We start from the raw sequence: 16,690 nt of genomic DNA on the forward strand, positions 1-16,690 counted from the left end.
TCTAACCTTGCCATTCTGCTCCTGGGAAAAGTATCGCCCCCAGACAGTCATGACTGGCATCCACCTCTAAAATGAAAGGAAAGTTGAAGTTAACATACGCCAATACAGTTGAAGACACCATCTTTGCCTTGAGTTCTCTGAAGCTATGTTCACACTGGGGGGTCCAGGCATCCCTCAGGGCCACCCCTTGGCCTCGGCGGTTTTTCTTCCCCGTCAGATCAGCAACTACTTTGTGAAGGGGGGCAGCCAGCTTAGCAAACCCCTCGACAAACTGTCTATAGTAGCTGGCAAAGCCCGAGAATGACCCGAGTTTGGGGACAGTACCTGGGGTCGCCCAGTCAGCCACAGCAGCAATCTTCTTGGGGTCTGTGGAGACACCTGTGGCAGAAACTACATGCCCCAAGTATTGTACCTCCTGTTGGAAGAAATGGCACTTCTCAAGCTTAGCCTTTAATCCCTCCCTCTGGAATCGGCCCAAGACTAGGTCCAGGCGACTGAGGTGCTCATCCACTGTGGAGGAAAACACAACAGCGCCATCGAGATAAGGCAGCAGGGAATGGCAATGTTGATCACCAAACATCCGCTCCATCAGTCGCTGAAACGTACTGGGGGCATTGCATAAGCCAAACGGCATCCGTTGGAACTCGAATAGGCTAAAGGGGGTGCAGAAAGCTGTTTTCATCTTGTCTTGCTCTGTGACTGGGACCTGATGGTAACCACTAGCCAAGTCAATGGTGGAGAACCACTGGGCTCCTGACAGGGCGTCCAAGGACTCCTCAATCCGTGGTAGGGGAAAGGCATCCTTCCGTGTTTTGCCATTTAACAGTCTGTAGTCCATGCAGAGTCTTAGGCTACCATCCTTCCTCACCAGGACAACAGGAGAGGCATAGGGGCTACAGCTTTCCCGTATAACCTTGCTGTCTAACAATTGACATATGTGGCCCCTAACTTCGTCATAGTCAGAGTGGGGAAGTCGCCTGTACCTCTGCCTAATAGGAACACTGTCAAGTAAGGGGATGTCATGTCTCACAAGGTTAGTGCAACCAAGGTCCAGGTCAGAAGCTGCAAACAGTCTCGCGTTCAAGTAGCATGGACCTAACCTTTCTCTGCTCTAGCTCAGAAAGTGCAGATAAATCCATAGCCTCAAGTTGCTCTCTGACTGGGCTGACCTGAACTTCTTGAGTGGAAAGCGTGGCTGTAACCCCACTTAACTCATGCTCTACAGTAGAGACCCCCTCTGGCAAACTTACAATCTGAGCCTGACTCAAAAGCCCTATGGGGCGGCGTGGATGTAGGACATCTGTCTCACCTACATTTACCACCGGCACGTACACTGTACCTTTAGTCACCGTGACCATTGCTGGGGAGATCAGCACACACTCAGAGAGGGACCGACCATCGTCAAGAGGCTCAATCAATGCAGCACCTGTGGACTCACTAAAGTGAGAAGAACATGTAGCAGTAACCCACTTAACTGTACCCCCAGGTATAGTAATGGGCCTACCTCTCACCCAGGCCAATCCTGTCTTTGCTTGAGTTGCATGAGACTGAGCATTGTGGCAATGTTGTAGCGCCTGCTGCCACAAAGGAGGGGCCTGCTGCACTATGGGGAGGTCAAAGAGGTCAGGGCCATGTTGACTTAACAACTGGTGATAGCACTCCCTAATTACATTCATGCCTAAGACACCGGGAGTGCCTGAGGGGGCATTTTGGCCTGGAGGGTCCTTGATGACCAGAATACCTCGCTGTGGTATGACCTTGCCGAAAACCCTAGCTCTAAATACCCCACATAGGGAATTTTTAGCCCGTTGGCCGCATGCAACTGAAGCCAGCCCTCGGGATATAAAGCAAATGTTGAACAGGTAAAGGCTCATTGGGAACAGGGTGTTGTGAACTAACTGGGCTATCAGGATCTGAATCCGACTGGGGTGAACGGGCTACTGCTCGCTCCTGCAGCAGCTGCTCCTTTTCAGCCCGCAGCTGCTGGACCAAGTCTGTCAATTCCTGTAGCTCACTGGCCATGGCTGAAATGAAAATGAGTCAGCAAAGGCACCGTCAATGGAAGCACTTTAACTTACCCCCCCCTCCCAACACTACACTGCGACATACTGCCCTAACCGCTCCAGTGAAGATGGCATATCTGCAGCTTTTAATACAATCATCCCACAAAACTCGGTAATAAAACTGGATGGAAATTGGGCCTGAGCAGCCCCCTCTGTAACTGGCTTCTGGACTTCCTCACAGACAGACTCCAGGGCCGATTTACCTCACGGCTGTGTCCTGAGTCCACTACAGTTTACTATGATGACCTGTAACTGTTCACGACACAAACCACATCATAAAGTATAAGGATGACACAGTAGGACTCATCAGGGACGACAAGGAGCTGGCTTACAGGAAGGAGGTTGAACAGCTAGTGGACTGATGCAACACCAACTATCTGTCCCTGAATGTCAACAGAATGAAAGAGAGCGTTGTTGACTTCAGGAGGAAGCATTCAGATCCCACTACACTCTACATCAGTGGCACCACTGGGGAGTCAGTCAAGAGCACTAATGGTGGAGATCCAACAAATCCGAACAGAAAGCCGTGACGGAACCCTGAACGGTCCGATTTTTGAACGGGTTGATACCGGCCAGTGGGCGGGGATGTATACAAGTACGACACATGCTTTCCCCCCCAATCCTACTACATGTCTTCCCAGTATTATAACTACTTTTTGGCAGGGCATGAGCCGTCTTTGCCATCATGGATCGTAGGAAGAAGATCATTGCAATAATCGCTCTCCTTTACCGGCGGGGATATTTCCGCCATCGCAGGCGTTTCTGTGTCCATCCAATCCACCAGACTCGCCATCATATGGGGCGAATATACCACCGGTTGGTACCAGAGCTTCGCCTGGATGAAGTATTGTTCCCGCAGTACTTCAGTCTGGCAAAGACGCAATTTGACAACCTGCTATCCAGTGTTTCACCGAGGACTGCAGGATGGACACTAGCTACAGGGAGGCTATTGGTCCAGCTGAACGCCTCGCCATCTTCTCCGGGTAAAATGCATTGATAGTTTTCTGGTAATGTGAATAGTGAAGTATAAATTGTGATTTGCTTTAATGATGAGGTGCTGTAGTATGCTATATTAGAAAAAATATGATGCATTTCTCTGTTGGTATTATATTGTATTATTTATTTATTATTTCTATTATTGTCATATTTCTATTATTATTATTATTATTATAATTATATTTATATTATTATAATTATATTTCTACTATCATTGTTATCATCATATTTCTATTCTATTATTGTTTTATTATTATATTTTCTATTATTTATATTATCATTATATTTCTATTATTATTTAAGTTATATTTATTATTGTTTATATTATTAATCTTATCATTATTATTATATTGTATTATTTATATTTCTAATATTTGTATCATTATATTTCTATTATTATATGTGTATTATGCAGCGACAGAGCGGCAGCGCGAGAGCGGCAGAGCAGCACATCACCAGCCTGTAGTGTGGTGTGAACTGCAGCTGAGACAGCGTGGAGGCCATCGGATCACACACACCTTTACGCCTTTCACTCGCCTACCGACTTCTGCTACATACATTTGTTTGTTTGTTTTTTGTGAGAACTTCTGAGCAGAGCCATCACCTTTTCCCTCTCATTTCAGATAAACCGGAAGCAGGAACTTCCAACATGGCCACTCGGCCAGGTATGTGTGGAGACTGCAAACTCGCATACTCGCAGTTAAGGGACGATTTTCACCGCCTGGAGTCTGAAGACCGGAAAAGGGAACAGCTGATCGACAGAGTCGTATCCGTAGCGGCAATCTATGCAATCTCAACTTGTCTCGGACACTGCGGACACTGTTCCCTGGCTACCCGGCCCTGCGGACGGGGAGTGTAGTCGGTCCTCCGACCACGAGCTGAGAGGACCTGCTATAGACCCGACCCATAGCTCCACTCCGAAACCGACATCCTGGAAGGAAGTGGTGCGCCGCGGCCTCCTGAGAAAACCAGCTGGGGAGCTTCCGTTAAACACATCCAACCACTTCGCAGTCCTGACGGAGAATACTCCCTCCCGGGCTTCCTCTACCCTTCACCCCTACTCGTTGGCGCAGACGGAGGTAACTCAACGGTTAGATGCAAGGCTTAGCGAGATAGAAGTACGGCTCCGCACCATGGAAGCTAAGACGCTGGTGACTGCGGGCGTAGCCGGTGCGGCCCAAACAGACGTGGCTCCCGACTCTGGTCATAGGCAGCTCTATTCTGAGAAACGTGAAGCTAGCGAAACCAGAGGCTACAGTTACATGTATACCCGAGGCCAGAGCAGACGACATTGAGTCCTATCTGAAAGTACTGGCTAAAGATAACCGTAAATACAGTAAGATTGTTATTCATGTCGGCGGGAATGACACCCGACTACGGCTCTCTGAGATCACTAAAGTTAATGTGGAATCTGTGTATACATACGCAAAAGCCATGTCGGACTCGTAGTTTTCTCTGGCCCGCTCCCGAATCTGACCAATGATGAAATGTTTAGCCGCATGTCATCGTTTCACCGCTGGCTGTCTTGGTGGTGCCCAGCAAACAATGTGGGCTTCGTAGACAACTGGGACACTTTCTGGGGAAAACCTGGTTTGCTTAGGAGGGACGGCATTCATCCCACTTTGGATGGAGCAGATCTCATTTCTGCAAATCTGACCCAGTTTCTGTGTGGACCTGGTCCATGACAACCCAGAGTTCAGACCAGGAAGCAGAGTTGCAGTCTTACACACTCCTCTGCGCTTCCATTAGAGCAGTTACTCACCCAAAACCACATAGAGACTGTGTCTGCCCCATGGCCACTTCAACGAATTAAATCAAAAATAAACGATCGAGGAGTTAAACAAAATAACCTAATCCAAGTTAAAACTACCGCAACAGTGCAACAAAATAGGATAATTAAATGTGGACTCTTAAATATCAGATCTTTGTCATCTAAAGCTGTATTAGTAAATGAGCTAATATCAGATAATCATATTGATTTATTTTGTCTTACTGAAACCTGGCTGTGTAATGAAGAATATGTCAGCCTAAATGAATCAACTCCTCCAAGTCATATTAATACTCACATTCCTCGAGGCACCGGCCGAGGAGGTGGAGTAGCAGCCATCTTTGACTCAAGCCTATTATTAAACCCTAAACCTAAACTAGATTATAACTCATTTGAAAGCTTGGTTCTTAGTCTTTCACACCCAACCTGGAAAACAATACAGCCAGTTATATTTGTTATAGTGTACCGGGCCCCAGGTCCGTATTCTGAATTTCTATCGGAATTTTCTCAGTTTTTATCAAGTCTAGTCCTTAAAACAGATAAAGTAATTATTGTAGGTGACTTTAATATTCATGTGGATGTCGAGAACAATAGCCTCAGTACTGCATTTATCTCATTATTAGATTCGATTGGTTTCTGTCAGAATGTACAGAAACCCACTCACTGTTTTAACCACACTCTCGACCTGGTTCTGACTTATGGCATTAACATAGAAGATTTAATAGTCTTTCCGCAGAACCCTCTTTTATCGGACCATTATCTAATAACCTTTGAATTCCTACTAACGGAGTGTACACCGGTAAGCAAGAGTTACTACACTAGATGTCTATCTGATGGTGCCGTAGCTCAATTTAAAGAAGCGATTCCGTCTGTATTTAACTCAATACCATGCTTCAATATAACAAAGGACTCCTGGGCTAACTTTAGTCCTACCCAGATTGATCATCTTGTCGATAGTGCTACAAGCTCACTGAGAAGGACACTAGACTCTATTGCTCCTTTAAAAAAGAAGTTAGTAAAACAAAGGAGGTTCGCTCCATGGTATAACCCTCAAACCCGCAAATTAAAGCAAACATCGCGAAAACTTGAAAGAACATGGCGTTCCACTAACTTGGAAGAATCTCGGTTAGTCTGGCGAGACAGTCTTAAAACGTATAAGAAGGCCCTCCGTAATGCCAGAGCAGCTTATTACTCATCGTTAATAGAGAAAAATAAGAACAAGCCCAGGTTTCTCTTCAGCACTGTAGCCAGGCTGACAGAGAGTCACAGCTCTGTGAGCCGAGTATCCCTATAGACCTCAGTAGCAATGACTTCATGAACTTCTTTAATGATAAGATTATAATTATTAGAGAGAACATTAATAATCTCCTGCCCTCGACTAGTACCGATCTTTCCACAAATAGAGTAACCTTAGAAACAGCTGTAAACCCTGATATATGTTTAGATGGCTTTACTCCCATCGACCTTGACAAACTGACTTCAACAATTTCTACGTCTAAACCTTCTACCTGTCTCTTAGACCCTATACCGACTAGGCTGCTTAAAGAAGTGCTACCATTAATTAGCACGACTTTATTAGATATGATCAACCTGTCTTTACTAACAGGCCATGTACCACAGTCCTTCAAAATAGCTGTAATTAAACCTCTTCTTAAGAAGCCCACTCTCGATCCAGAGGTGTTGGCCAACTATAGGCCGATCTCTAACCTCCCTCTCTAAGATCCTTGAGAAAGCAGTTGTGAATCAGTTGTGTGACTTTCTACGTAACAATAGTTTATTTGAGGAGTTATTTTCAGTCAGGATTTAGAAAGCATCATAGCAGAGACAGCTCTGGTAAAAATAACTAATGACCTTCTAATCGCATCAGACAAAGGACTAGTCTCTGTTCTTGTCCTGTTAGACCTTAGTGCTGCGTTCGACACTATAGACCTGTTACAGAGACTAGAACATTATATTGGCATCAAAGGAACCGCACTGAACTGGTTTGGATCCTATTTATCGGATCGCTCTCAGTTTGTTTATGTAAACGATGAAGCCTCGATGAAGACAAACGTCAATTATGGAGTTCCACAAGGTTCTGTGCTTGGACCAATCTTGTTCACCTTATATATGCTTCCTTTAGGCAATATTATCAGAAAACACTCTATAAACCTTCATTGTTATGCAGATGATACTCAATTGTATATATATCGATCAAACCAGATGAAACCAATCAGCTTGCTAAACTGCAAGCATGTCTTAAGGACATAAAAACCTGGATGACCTGCAACTTCCTGATGTTAAACTCAGACAAAACTGAAGTTATTCTACTAGGCCCAGAACACCTCCAACATCAGTTATCTAATGATATAGTTTCTCTAGATGGCATTGCGCTGGCATCCAGCAGCGCCGTAAAGAATCTTGGAGTTACCTTTGATCAGGATTTGTCTTTTAACTCTCAGATAAAACTAATTTCTAGGACTGCCTTTTTTCACCTACGTAATATTTCAAAAATCAGGCACAGCCTGTCTCAAAGCGATGCAGAGAAATTAGTTCATGCATTTGTTACCTCTAGACTAGATTACTGCAATTCCTTATTTTCAGGCTGCTCTAATAAGTCTCTGAAATCTCTCCAGCTGATCCAGAATGCTGCAGCTCGTGTACTAACAAGAACTAAGAAAAGAGATCATATTACTCCTGTATTAGCTTCTCTGCACTGGCTCCCTGTACAATCTAGAATAGAATTTAAAATCCTTTTGCTTACCTACAAAGCCCGAATTGGTCAGGCACCATCATATCTTAAAGAGCTTATAGTACCATACTGCCCTACTAGAGAGCTGCGCTCCATTAATTCAGGGTTACTTGTGGTTCCTAGAGTCTTAAAAAGTAGGATGGGAGCCAGAACCTTTGGTTATCAAGCTCCTCTTTTGTGGAACCAGCTTCCCGTTTCAGTCCGGGGGGTAGACACACTCACCACATTTAAGAGTAGGCTTAAGACTTTCCTCTTTGATAGTGCTTATAGTTAGGGCTGGCTCTGGCTTGCCTTGGACCGGCCCTTAGACAAACTGGTATAGGCAAAAACTACAGGGGGACTTCCTTAGGATACACTGAGCACCTCTCTCCTCCTCTTCTTCACCTCTGTCTGTATGCATTGATGTCCCATTAATGCTCATTACTAACTTTACTTCTTCCCCGGAGTATTTGTGCTTTCTCGCCTCACAGGTTCCCATGACCCCAGTTTTATCTGGACACTGGTCCTTCCACCCGCCATGGCCCTGCTGACACCTACTACGATCTTCATTATTAACATTATTAACCCTATTACCGATACCATTAATGCACAGTACTGACTTTGTCTCTTCCCCGGAGTCCTTGTGCTTTCTCTCCTCACAGGTTTCCATGTAGCATGGTTTCATCTGGACCCTGGTCCTTCCTCCTACCATGGCCCTGCTGACTCCAACTGCTAATATCACTTTTATTATTACTCGCATTACTATTTCATATTACCGATACCATTAATGCACATTATTGACCTGCTTCTTCACCAGAGTCTCTGTGCTTTCTCGCCTCACAGGTTCCTGTGTATCCGGGTTATACCTGGACCAGGTCTTGCCTCCTGCCATGGTTCTGTCATACATTGAATGTGCTGTAATTACATTGAATGTGTTGTAATTCACTATCCTGTTCTACACATGACATCTATTGCACTTCTGTCCATCCTGGGAGAGGGATCCCTCCTCTGTTGCTCTCCCTAAGGTTTCTTTCTCTTTTCTCCCTGTTAAAGGGGTTTTCTGGGGGAGTTTTTCCTGTTCCGATGTGAGGGTCCTGGGACAAGAGGATGTCAAATGTGTACATATTGTAAAGCCCTCTGAGGCTAATTTGTGATTTTGGGCTATACAAAAATAAATTGAATTGAATTATGTTATTATATTTTCTATTATTTTTATTATTAAAGTTATATTTATTATTGCTTATATTATTAATCTTATCGTTATTCAGTGTGGCTTTGTGGCACAAAGGCAGTAAAACTGCCTGTGCCAAAGCACAGAGGCAGTAAAACTGCCTGTGCCAAAGCACACCGATTGTAATCCTGCGGGCTTAATAATAATAAGAAAATTTAGAAAGAAATTTTGACAGTGTGGCTTCTACTGCCCGAAGACATCGCAATATATAGCTACACACGCTGATGTCCGGTAGTATCGTTGAGGTTCGATTGAGATATCGCTTCTCTCTTTTCTGCATTTTAGATCCATACTCTTGGATTGAATCTTGTATTCGTGATGGACAGTCCACAAATAGCTCCCGTCATTTCTGTACAAACCTCATTCTGAGCTTCATGTTAAGATAGTTACTCTATGGGGCTTTTATTTTGAAAGGGTTGGACTGGGTGGGGGAGAGGAGAGATATTCCTAATGTTTGACACACAAACAGGTTATTAAATGACGGGCTTCGTCACGAGCATTCCAGTTAGAATTCACTCTCTGGAGCTTTTATTTTGAAATGGGAGGGGGGGGGGGTTCTCTAAATATATCTAAAACCTGAATGACTGTATGATAGAGAGAGAGAAACAAAGACAGAGTGATGATTGAGAGACAGACAGAGAGGAGGTCTAACAATGCCTTTGACTGAATATCTCCGTGTGTGTGTAGAGAGAGAGAGAGCCTGCGTGTGTGTGTGTAACTGGTTGCCATGGTGAGGACGCACCTGGTGTTAGAGGCAGACTGATTAAGAAACGTTGCAGTAATCAGTGATTTTGAACAAAACCCCTGCCTCTTTTTAACAAAAAGCAGGAGTCTGAGCGCCAAAATATGGATACCGTGAGAAAGATAAGACTCTGGCAAACGCGCTGATGTGTTTATGTTTGTGGTGTTAATAATGTGAGCTCCAGAGCAATAGACAAAACTGGTACCGTCTGCGTTCTTTGAGAAATTAGTGGTGAGATTTAACATGGAGTCTAATGGAGCAGTTGGTTGGAGTTCATGTCGCTCTGCGGCTCTTTGAGCCAAATGTGTAAGTCCGTTGGATTCCATAGACACTTGACTGCAACCAGCACAACATTTCCAAGCTTTTGGGCCAAAAATGGTGTATAAAGAGTAAAAATTGTGGGAGCTGGAGCAATTTGTTTGGAAAAATCACAAGATTTTCCTGCTCTGCTCCACTCTGACAGTTATGCTCTCACTCTAGCTCTTAACGAGCCGTGCAATACACACCCATTATAAAATCTGAAACGGACCCAAAATTTTCCTGAAACTTAATCTGTGACTTCATGAAAACTGTGCTAGCTATCAAAATGTCCCTTTGGCTCAATAAAGTGCAGCGTTTTGTCTACGTTTTAAACTTTTAATCATGTTTCTACGTCAAAGTATGGCTAGTCAATATGGGCCCAAAGTTAAGTGTTTTTTTTAGCTCTCTTCACGCCGAAACCCCATTCAAGTGAATGTAGAAATGTTGCTCAGTTTTTGGGGATTTTCGGGAAAACTGCTGGGCGAATCTCTCCGAAAAATAGATAGCACACTATTCATGATCAGGCCGCACGTTTTGTTGTATTTTTCACGCCGCTGATGGCAACGCTGTGTGAGGAGAAGCGCGCCAAACTTTTGGATAAAGATTAGTATGATTAAGCCCGATGGATAATATACAGTCTGCTTTGTAGACTACAAAGCCACACTGAACTAGAAAATTCCTAAAGAAATTTTGACAGTGGCTTCTACTGCCCGAGGAAGCTACACACGCCGATGTTACCGATAGTGTCGTTCAGGTTCAATTGAGATAGCACTTCTCTCTTTTCTGCATTTTAGATTCATACTCTTGGATTGAATCTTGTATTCGTGATTGACAGTCCACAAATGGCTCCCGTCAGTTCTGTACTGGACATGTACATCTTTGTTTGAGAAGCCTTTAGAAATGATGGGAGCTAACGCTCACGTCATTTCTGTACAAACCTCATTCTGAGCTTCATGTTAAGATACAGTTACTCTATGCAGCTTTTATTCTGAAAGGGTGGGACTGGGTGGGAGAGGAGACATATTCATAATGTTTGACACACAAACACAGAGGTTATTAAATGACAGAGTTCATCACAAGCATTCCAGTTAGAATTCACTCTCTGGAGCTTTTATTTTGAAATGGGAGGGGTCGACCCACAGGGCAACAACCATGTGTTTGGTCAAACTCCCTTATTTACCACACCAACCATCACCCACCGGAGCAACCTGGACTCTGGAATAAATAAAAGTGGCAAGGAGATAGTGCATCTCTGCCGGGCCTTAGGCCTGTACATAGTTAACGGTAGGTTCAGAGGGGACTCTTTAGGAAGATTCACATACTCCTCAGCTCTTGGATCTAGTGTAGTAGACTATGCAATCACTGACATGGACCCCTCCACTATCAGTGCATTCACTGTCAGACAACAATCCCCCCTCTCAGACCACAACCAAATAGATCTGTTCTTTAAACTCTCAGGTCAAATGAATGACATAAAAAAAGAACCCAGTAAGCTGTTTAAATTAAATGCTACTTACCGATGGGCCCCAGACAGCGGAGACAAATTCATCATGGCCTTGAACTCACCTGATCTGATAGATGACATATCAATATATCCACACCAGAGATGGTTAAACAAGGCCATTGATGATATCAATATGATATTTCACAAGGCAGCTATTAAAGCTGACCTTGTAAAACAAACACGGAAGCCTGTTGTCACGACCCGGCTCAAAAGGCCGCAACATGAGGGAGACAAGACGAGTTAAAAGTAATAAATAGACATTTAAAGTACAAACTAACAGACCTAAACTAAACTAAACCAAACAAACAGCCAGGTCCTCCGCACAGGAGACAGAGAGGAGATGCGCAGAGAGGCCCAGCCACAGAAGAGGGGCAGCCTTTATAGCTGGGACCAACCCAACTCAGGTGTCGCCCATCAGTGGCCGATTAACATCCTGGAAGAAAACCTGAGAGGAAACAGACAGACCCCTGGTGGAAGGGAGGGGTCATCACACTGTTAAAAGGCAAAACACGGACAAATGGTTTGATCAAGAATGCAAGAGCATCAGAAAAGACCTGAGAAAAATAGCAAATGAAAAACATCACCAACCAAACAACCCAGCCCTACGCATTAGGTACAATGAAATTTTAAACACGTATAAATGTACAATTAGGAACAAAAAACAAAATTATACCCACATGAAACTTGGAAGATATTGAGAACGCCATTGATCAAAATCAATTCTGGGATATGTTGAACAAATTCAACACAAAGCAGCCACAGGCATTACCCATCCAACATGGTGACATCTGGAGAGCACATTTTGAACATCTGTACAAAGACATACCAATAAATCAAACTAATTCAGATCAATATATTACAAAAGAAAAACATTAGAAGAAACAATTAAAGACAACCAGAACCCCCTTGATTTCCCAATTACTTGGGAAGAACTGAGCACACAGACAAAATGTCTCCAGCCAAGGAAAGCTTGTGGTCCAGACAGCATCAAAAATGAGATGCTCAAATGCAGCACCCCAGAGATGCAGGGTGCAGTGTTGAAGTTGTTCAACATTATATTACAGTCAGGATGTTTTCCTGACCTCTGGAGCAAAGGGCTCATTTCACCCATTCATAAGAGTGGAGACAAGTCAGACCCTAGTAACTACCGGGGCATCTGTGTCAGCAGCTGTCTAGGTTCATTATTCTGTAGTATTCTCAATAAAAGAAAACTACACTTCCTTGACGAACACTCCATCTTGAGTAAAAATCTAATTGGCTTCCTCCCAAAACACCGGACCACCAACCATGTATATACCCTTCATACTTTAATTAACAAACATGTCCACCAAACAAAAAATGGTAAAATATTTGCTTGTTTTATTGATTTCAAGAAAGCTTTGGACTCTATTTGGCATGAAGGGCTCTACTACAGACTTCTACAGTGTGGGATAGGGGGCAACATGTATGATCTGGTTAAATCAATGTATTTGGAAAATAGATGTGCTGTTAAAATTGGAGACAAACAAACTGAATCCTTCACCCAGAAAAGAGGTGTTCGTCAGTCCGACCTTATTTAATATATATATATAAATGAACTTGCTGTTGAGTTGGATCAATGTGCTGCTCCTGGGCTCTCCCTCCTAGATAGAGAGGTGAAGTGTCTGCTTTATGCCGATGACCTGGTCCTACTGTCGCCTACTGAACCAGGACTACAGCAACAGCTGGACATAGTGCAACAGTTCTGTCACAACTGGGCCCTGGCAGTAAACATGAAGAAAACCAATGTCAGGATTTTTCAAAAACGCCCTAGATGTCAGGAGAACAAATACCAGTTTACCATAAACACCAACATGATTGAACATAGTATGAGTTATACCTACCTTGGTATAACCATAACCGCATCAGGGAGTTTCAACATGGCAGTGAATGCACTAAAAGAAAAAGCTCGAAGAGCTCTAAATGCAATGAAGAGAACATTTCATAATTCTCAAATCCCAATTAAAATCTGGCTCAAAATCTTTAACAGTGTCATCCAGCCCATTGTGCTGTATGGTAGTGAAGTATGGGGTCCACTCAGTCATCACAGTTATACCCGCTGGGACAAACATCCAACAGACTCTCTACACGCAGAAATTTGCAGATACATTTTACACGTACACAGAAACACACCAACAAATGCATGTAGAGCAGAACTAGGCCGATACCCACTGATCACTAACATTCAAAAGAGAGCACTCACATTCTTCAATCACCTTAAATCCAGCCCCTCAGACACCCTCCACTCCAAAGCCAAGAGCTGAGCCCAGAGAAGAGTCCCCTATGTCAGCTGGTGCTGAGACTAGCTGCCTCCTCTCAGACACACGGGGACCAGTCTCACAACAACACTGCTCTCCAAACAACCAGAGTAAAACACATTGTAATGAGATGTAAAGAAACCGATCTGGAACACTGGAAAGAAGAAACTAAAAGACAAAGTAGATTAGAATGTTATCTGGCCCTAGAAAGAATTAGAAGAGTATCTCTCTACTGTCAGAGATATAAAACAGAGACAGAACCTCACCAAGTACAGGCTCAGTGACCACAAACGAGATTGAAAAAAAGTCATGGCAACCAAGAGAGAATAGAACATGTGGTCACTGTGGGACCGGTGAGGTTGAGACGGAGATGCACTTCCTCCTAAAATGCTAAACATTCAATAAAATTAGGAACATTTACTTAAAAAAATTTGACTCTCAAGTGACATCTCAAAATTAAAAATCCTCCTAGAAGGACATAGGAGACAGAGCATACCTTGCTGCCCAATACGTATTAACATGCCACAACCTGAGGGACAGTGAGTGACCTGCGTGCGCACGCACACTTATATATATATATATATATATATATATAATTAATAATCAATCTAGATGTTATATTAATGTTTTTGTGTATTACTGTTATTGTGTATTAATATTATTGTGTATTAATGTTATTGTATATTGATATAATTGTATGTTTAATTATTTGATGCTTTGGCAATACCGTTTCTAAACGTTCATGCCAATAAAGCAAATTTGAATTTGAATTAGAATTTGAGAGAGAGACAGACAGAGCGACAGACAGACAGAGCGACAGAGAGAGCGACAGACAGACAGAGCGACAGAGAGAGCGACAGACAGACAGAGCGACAGACAGACAGAGCGACAGAGAGAGCGACAGACAGAGAGAGCGACAGAGAGAGCGACAGACAGACAGAGCGACAGAGAGAGCGACAGACAGACAGAGCGACAGAGAGAGCGACAGACAGACAGACAGAGCGACAGAGAGAGCGACAGACAGAGAGAGCGACAGAGAGAGCGACAGACAGACAGAGCGACAGAGAGAGCGACAGAGAGACAGAGCGACAGAGAGAGTGACAGACAGACAGAGCGACAGAGAGAGCGACAGACAGACAGAGCGACAGAGAGAGCGACAGAGAGACAGAGCGACAGAGAGAGCGACAGACAGAGCGACAGAGAGAGCGACAGACAGACAGAGCGACAGAGAGAGCGACAGAGAGACAGAGCGACAGAGAGAGCGACAGACAGACAGAGCGACAGAGAGAGCGACAGACAGACAGAGCGACAGAGAGAGCGACAGACAGACAGAGCGACAGAGAGAGCGACAGACAGAGCGACAGAGAGAGCGACAGACAGACAGAGCGACAGAGAGAGCGACAGAGAGACAGAGCGACAGAGAGAGCGACAGACAGAGAGAGCGACAGAGAGAGCGACAGACAGACAGAGCGACAGAGAGAGCGACAGACAGAGCGACAGAGAGAGCGACAGACAGACAGAGCGACAGAGAGAGCGACAGACAGACAGAGCGACAGAGAGAGCGACAGACAGACAGAGCGACAGAGAGAGCGACAGACAGAGCGACAGACAGAGCGACAGACAGAGCGACAGACAGAGCGACAGACAGAGCGACAGACAGACAGATAAACCTGATTATTATTATTAATCCCGCAGGATTACAGTCAGTGTGCTTTGGCACAAAGGCAGTTACAAAGGCACACTGAATAAAGTTATTTTAATCAAGTTATATTGTCCAGCCATCCATATTCATGTGGGAACAACCCGGTGGAGGATCGTCTTCACTGGTCGATTTAACAGGCTGCATTTGACGGGTACTGCTTTCAGGCTTTGACTTCTTCCTTAAATGACGGATGAAGAAACCTTTGAATTTCCTCCAAAGGGAAACGTTGGGAGCCTCAGGGCAGACATCTTCCTGCGGGAGAAGTAATCTCTCCCTCTTGTCCGTCTTCTCTGCTTTTTCTTTCTCCACTGCCTCAAAGCACAGATATGGCAAAGAATGTCTGGCAAACTGTTTCGGGTACTTGATTATTGGCTTGAGTTTATTTTTCTCTATCTGGAGTCCATGGATCTCTAAAAGGAGTTCTTTGATAATCATCTGGAGTTCAGCGTTCTGTATCTGCAGTTTATTGTACTTTGTCTGGAGTTCAAATTTATTTGTCTGGAGTTGATAGATCTTTGTCAGGAGTTCATGCGATTTAACATCCTGCATTTGACGGGTACTGTTGTCGGGTATTTGATTATTGGCTTGAGTTTATTTTTCTTCTTCTGGAGTTCATCGATCGTTGTCAGGATTTCATCGACCTTTGTCGGGACTTCATCGCTCGGTGTCAGGATTTCATCGACCTTTGTCGGGAGTTCATTGCTCTTTGTCGGGAGTTCATCGCTCGGTGTCAGGATTTCATCGACCTTTGCCAGGAGTTCGTCGATCGTTGTCAGGATTTCATCGACCTTTGTCAGGAGTTCATTGCTCTTTGTCGGGAGTTCATCGATCGTTGTCAGGATTTCATCGACCTTTGTCGGGAGTTCATCGCTCGTTGTCAGGATTTCATCGTTCCTCGTTTGGAGCTTATCGCTCTTCGTCTGGAGTATGTCGTTTTTGTTCTGGAGTTCTTTGTTGTTTCTCTGGAGATCCTGGTTTGTTTCCAGGAGAATGCTGTATTTGAATCGAAGGCCTCCAAGTTCTCGCTGAAGGTCCCTGTAGTTCACCTCCATAATATCGTCTTTTACCCAGAGGCGCTTGTTTTCTGTCTGGATGGCAGCTTTCTGGGCACGTTCGTCCTCAATGTCTTTCAGGCTCTGAATCTCTACCTGAAGAGACAGATTTCCGGCCCAATTGGCCATCTGTTGGTCTTGTGAAAAGTCGTTGAATTTAGTTATACTCTAGTTTTTGGGAGAGGTCCTGATTAGATCTATTGGCTTCCTCTTGTGAGTCTTCAAAGGTTTTCTTGAATTTATCTACGATTATTTTTCTAATAAAACGGGTTGTGTCCTGTTTATGGTTGCAAAATCTGGGCCTGATTGGAGGTTGCAGATGAGGGCCCATTCTGGCAGAGACAGC

At 44.1% G+C, this 16,690-nt stretch overlaps 1 protein-coding gene and 1 pseudogene across 1 annotated transcript; both read left to right on the forward strand.

Annotated features, from left to right (window-relative positions):
• The first annotated feature begins 3,844 nt into the window (after nucleotides 1-3,844).
• LOC142943737 (uncharacterized) lies at nucleotides 3,845-4,879 on the forward strand (annotated as a pseudogene).
• LOC142943729 (uncharacterized) lies at nucleotides 4,748-6,263 on the forward strand (the record flags this gene model as incomplete). The annotated part of the gene is made up of 1 exon (XM_076085423.1): nucleotides 4,748-6,263. A coding segment is annotated over one exon (1,374 nt), but the record flags the coding sequence as incomplete, so codon positions are not given.
• Nucleotides 6,264-16,690: the final 10,427 nt, after the last annotated feature.

Source organism: Anarhichas minor, unplaced genomic scaffold, assembly GCF_050575085.1.
Source record: "Anarhichas minor isolate MPS153535 unplaced genomic scaffold, ASM5057508v1 ptg000155l, whole genome shotgun sequence".
NCBI lineage: Eukaryota > Metazoa > Chordata > Actinopteri > Perciformes > Anarhichadidae > Anarhichas > Anarhichas minor.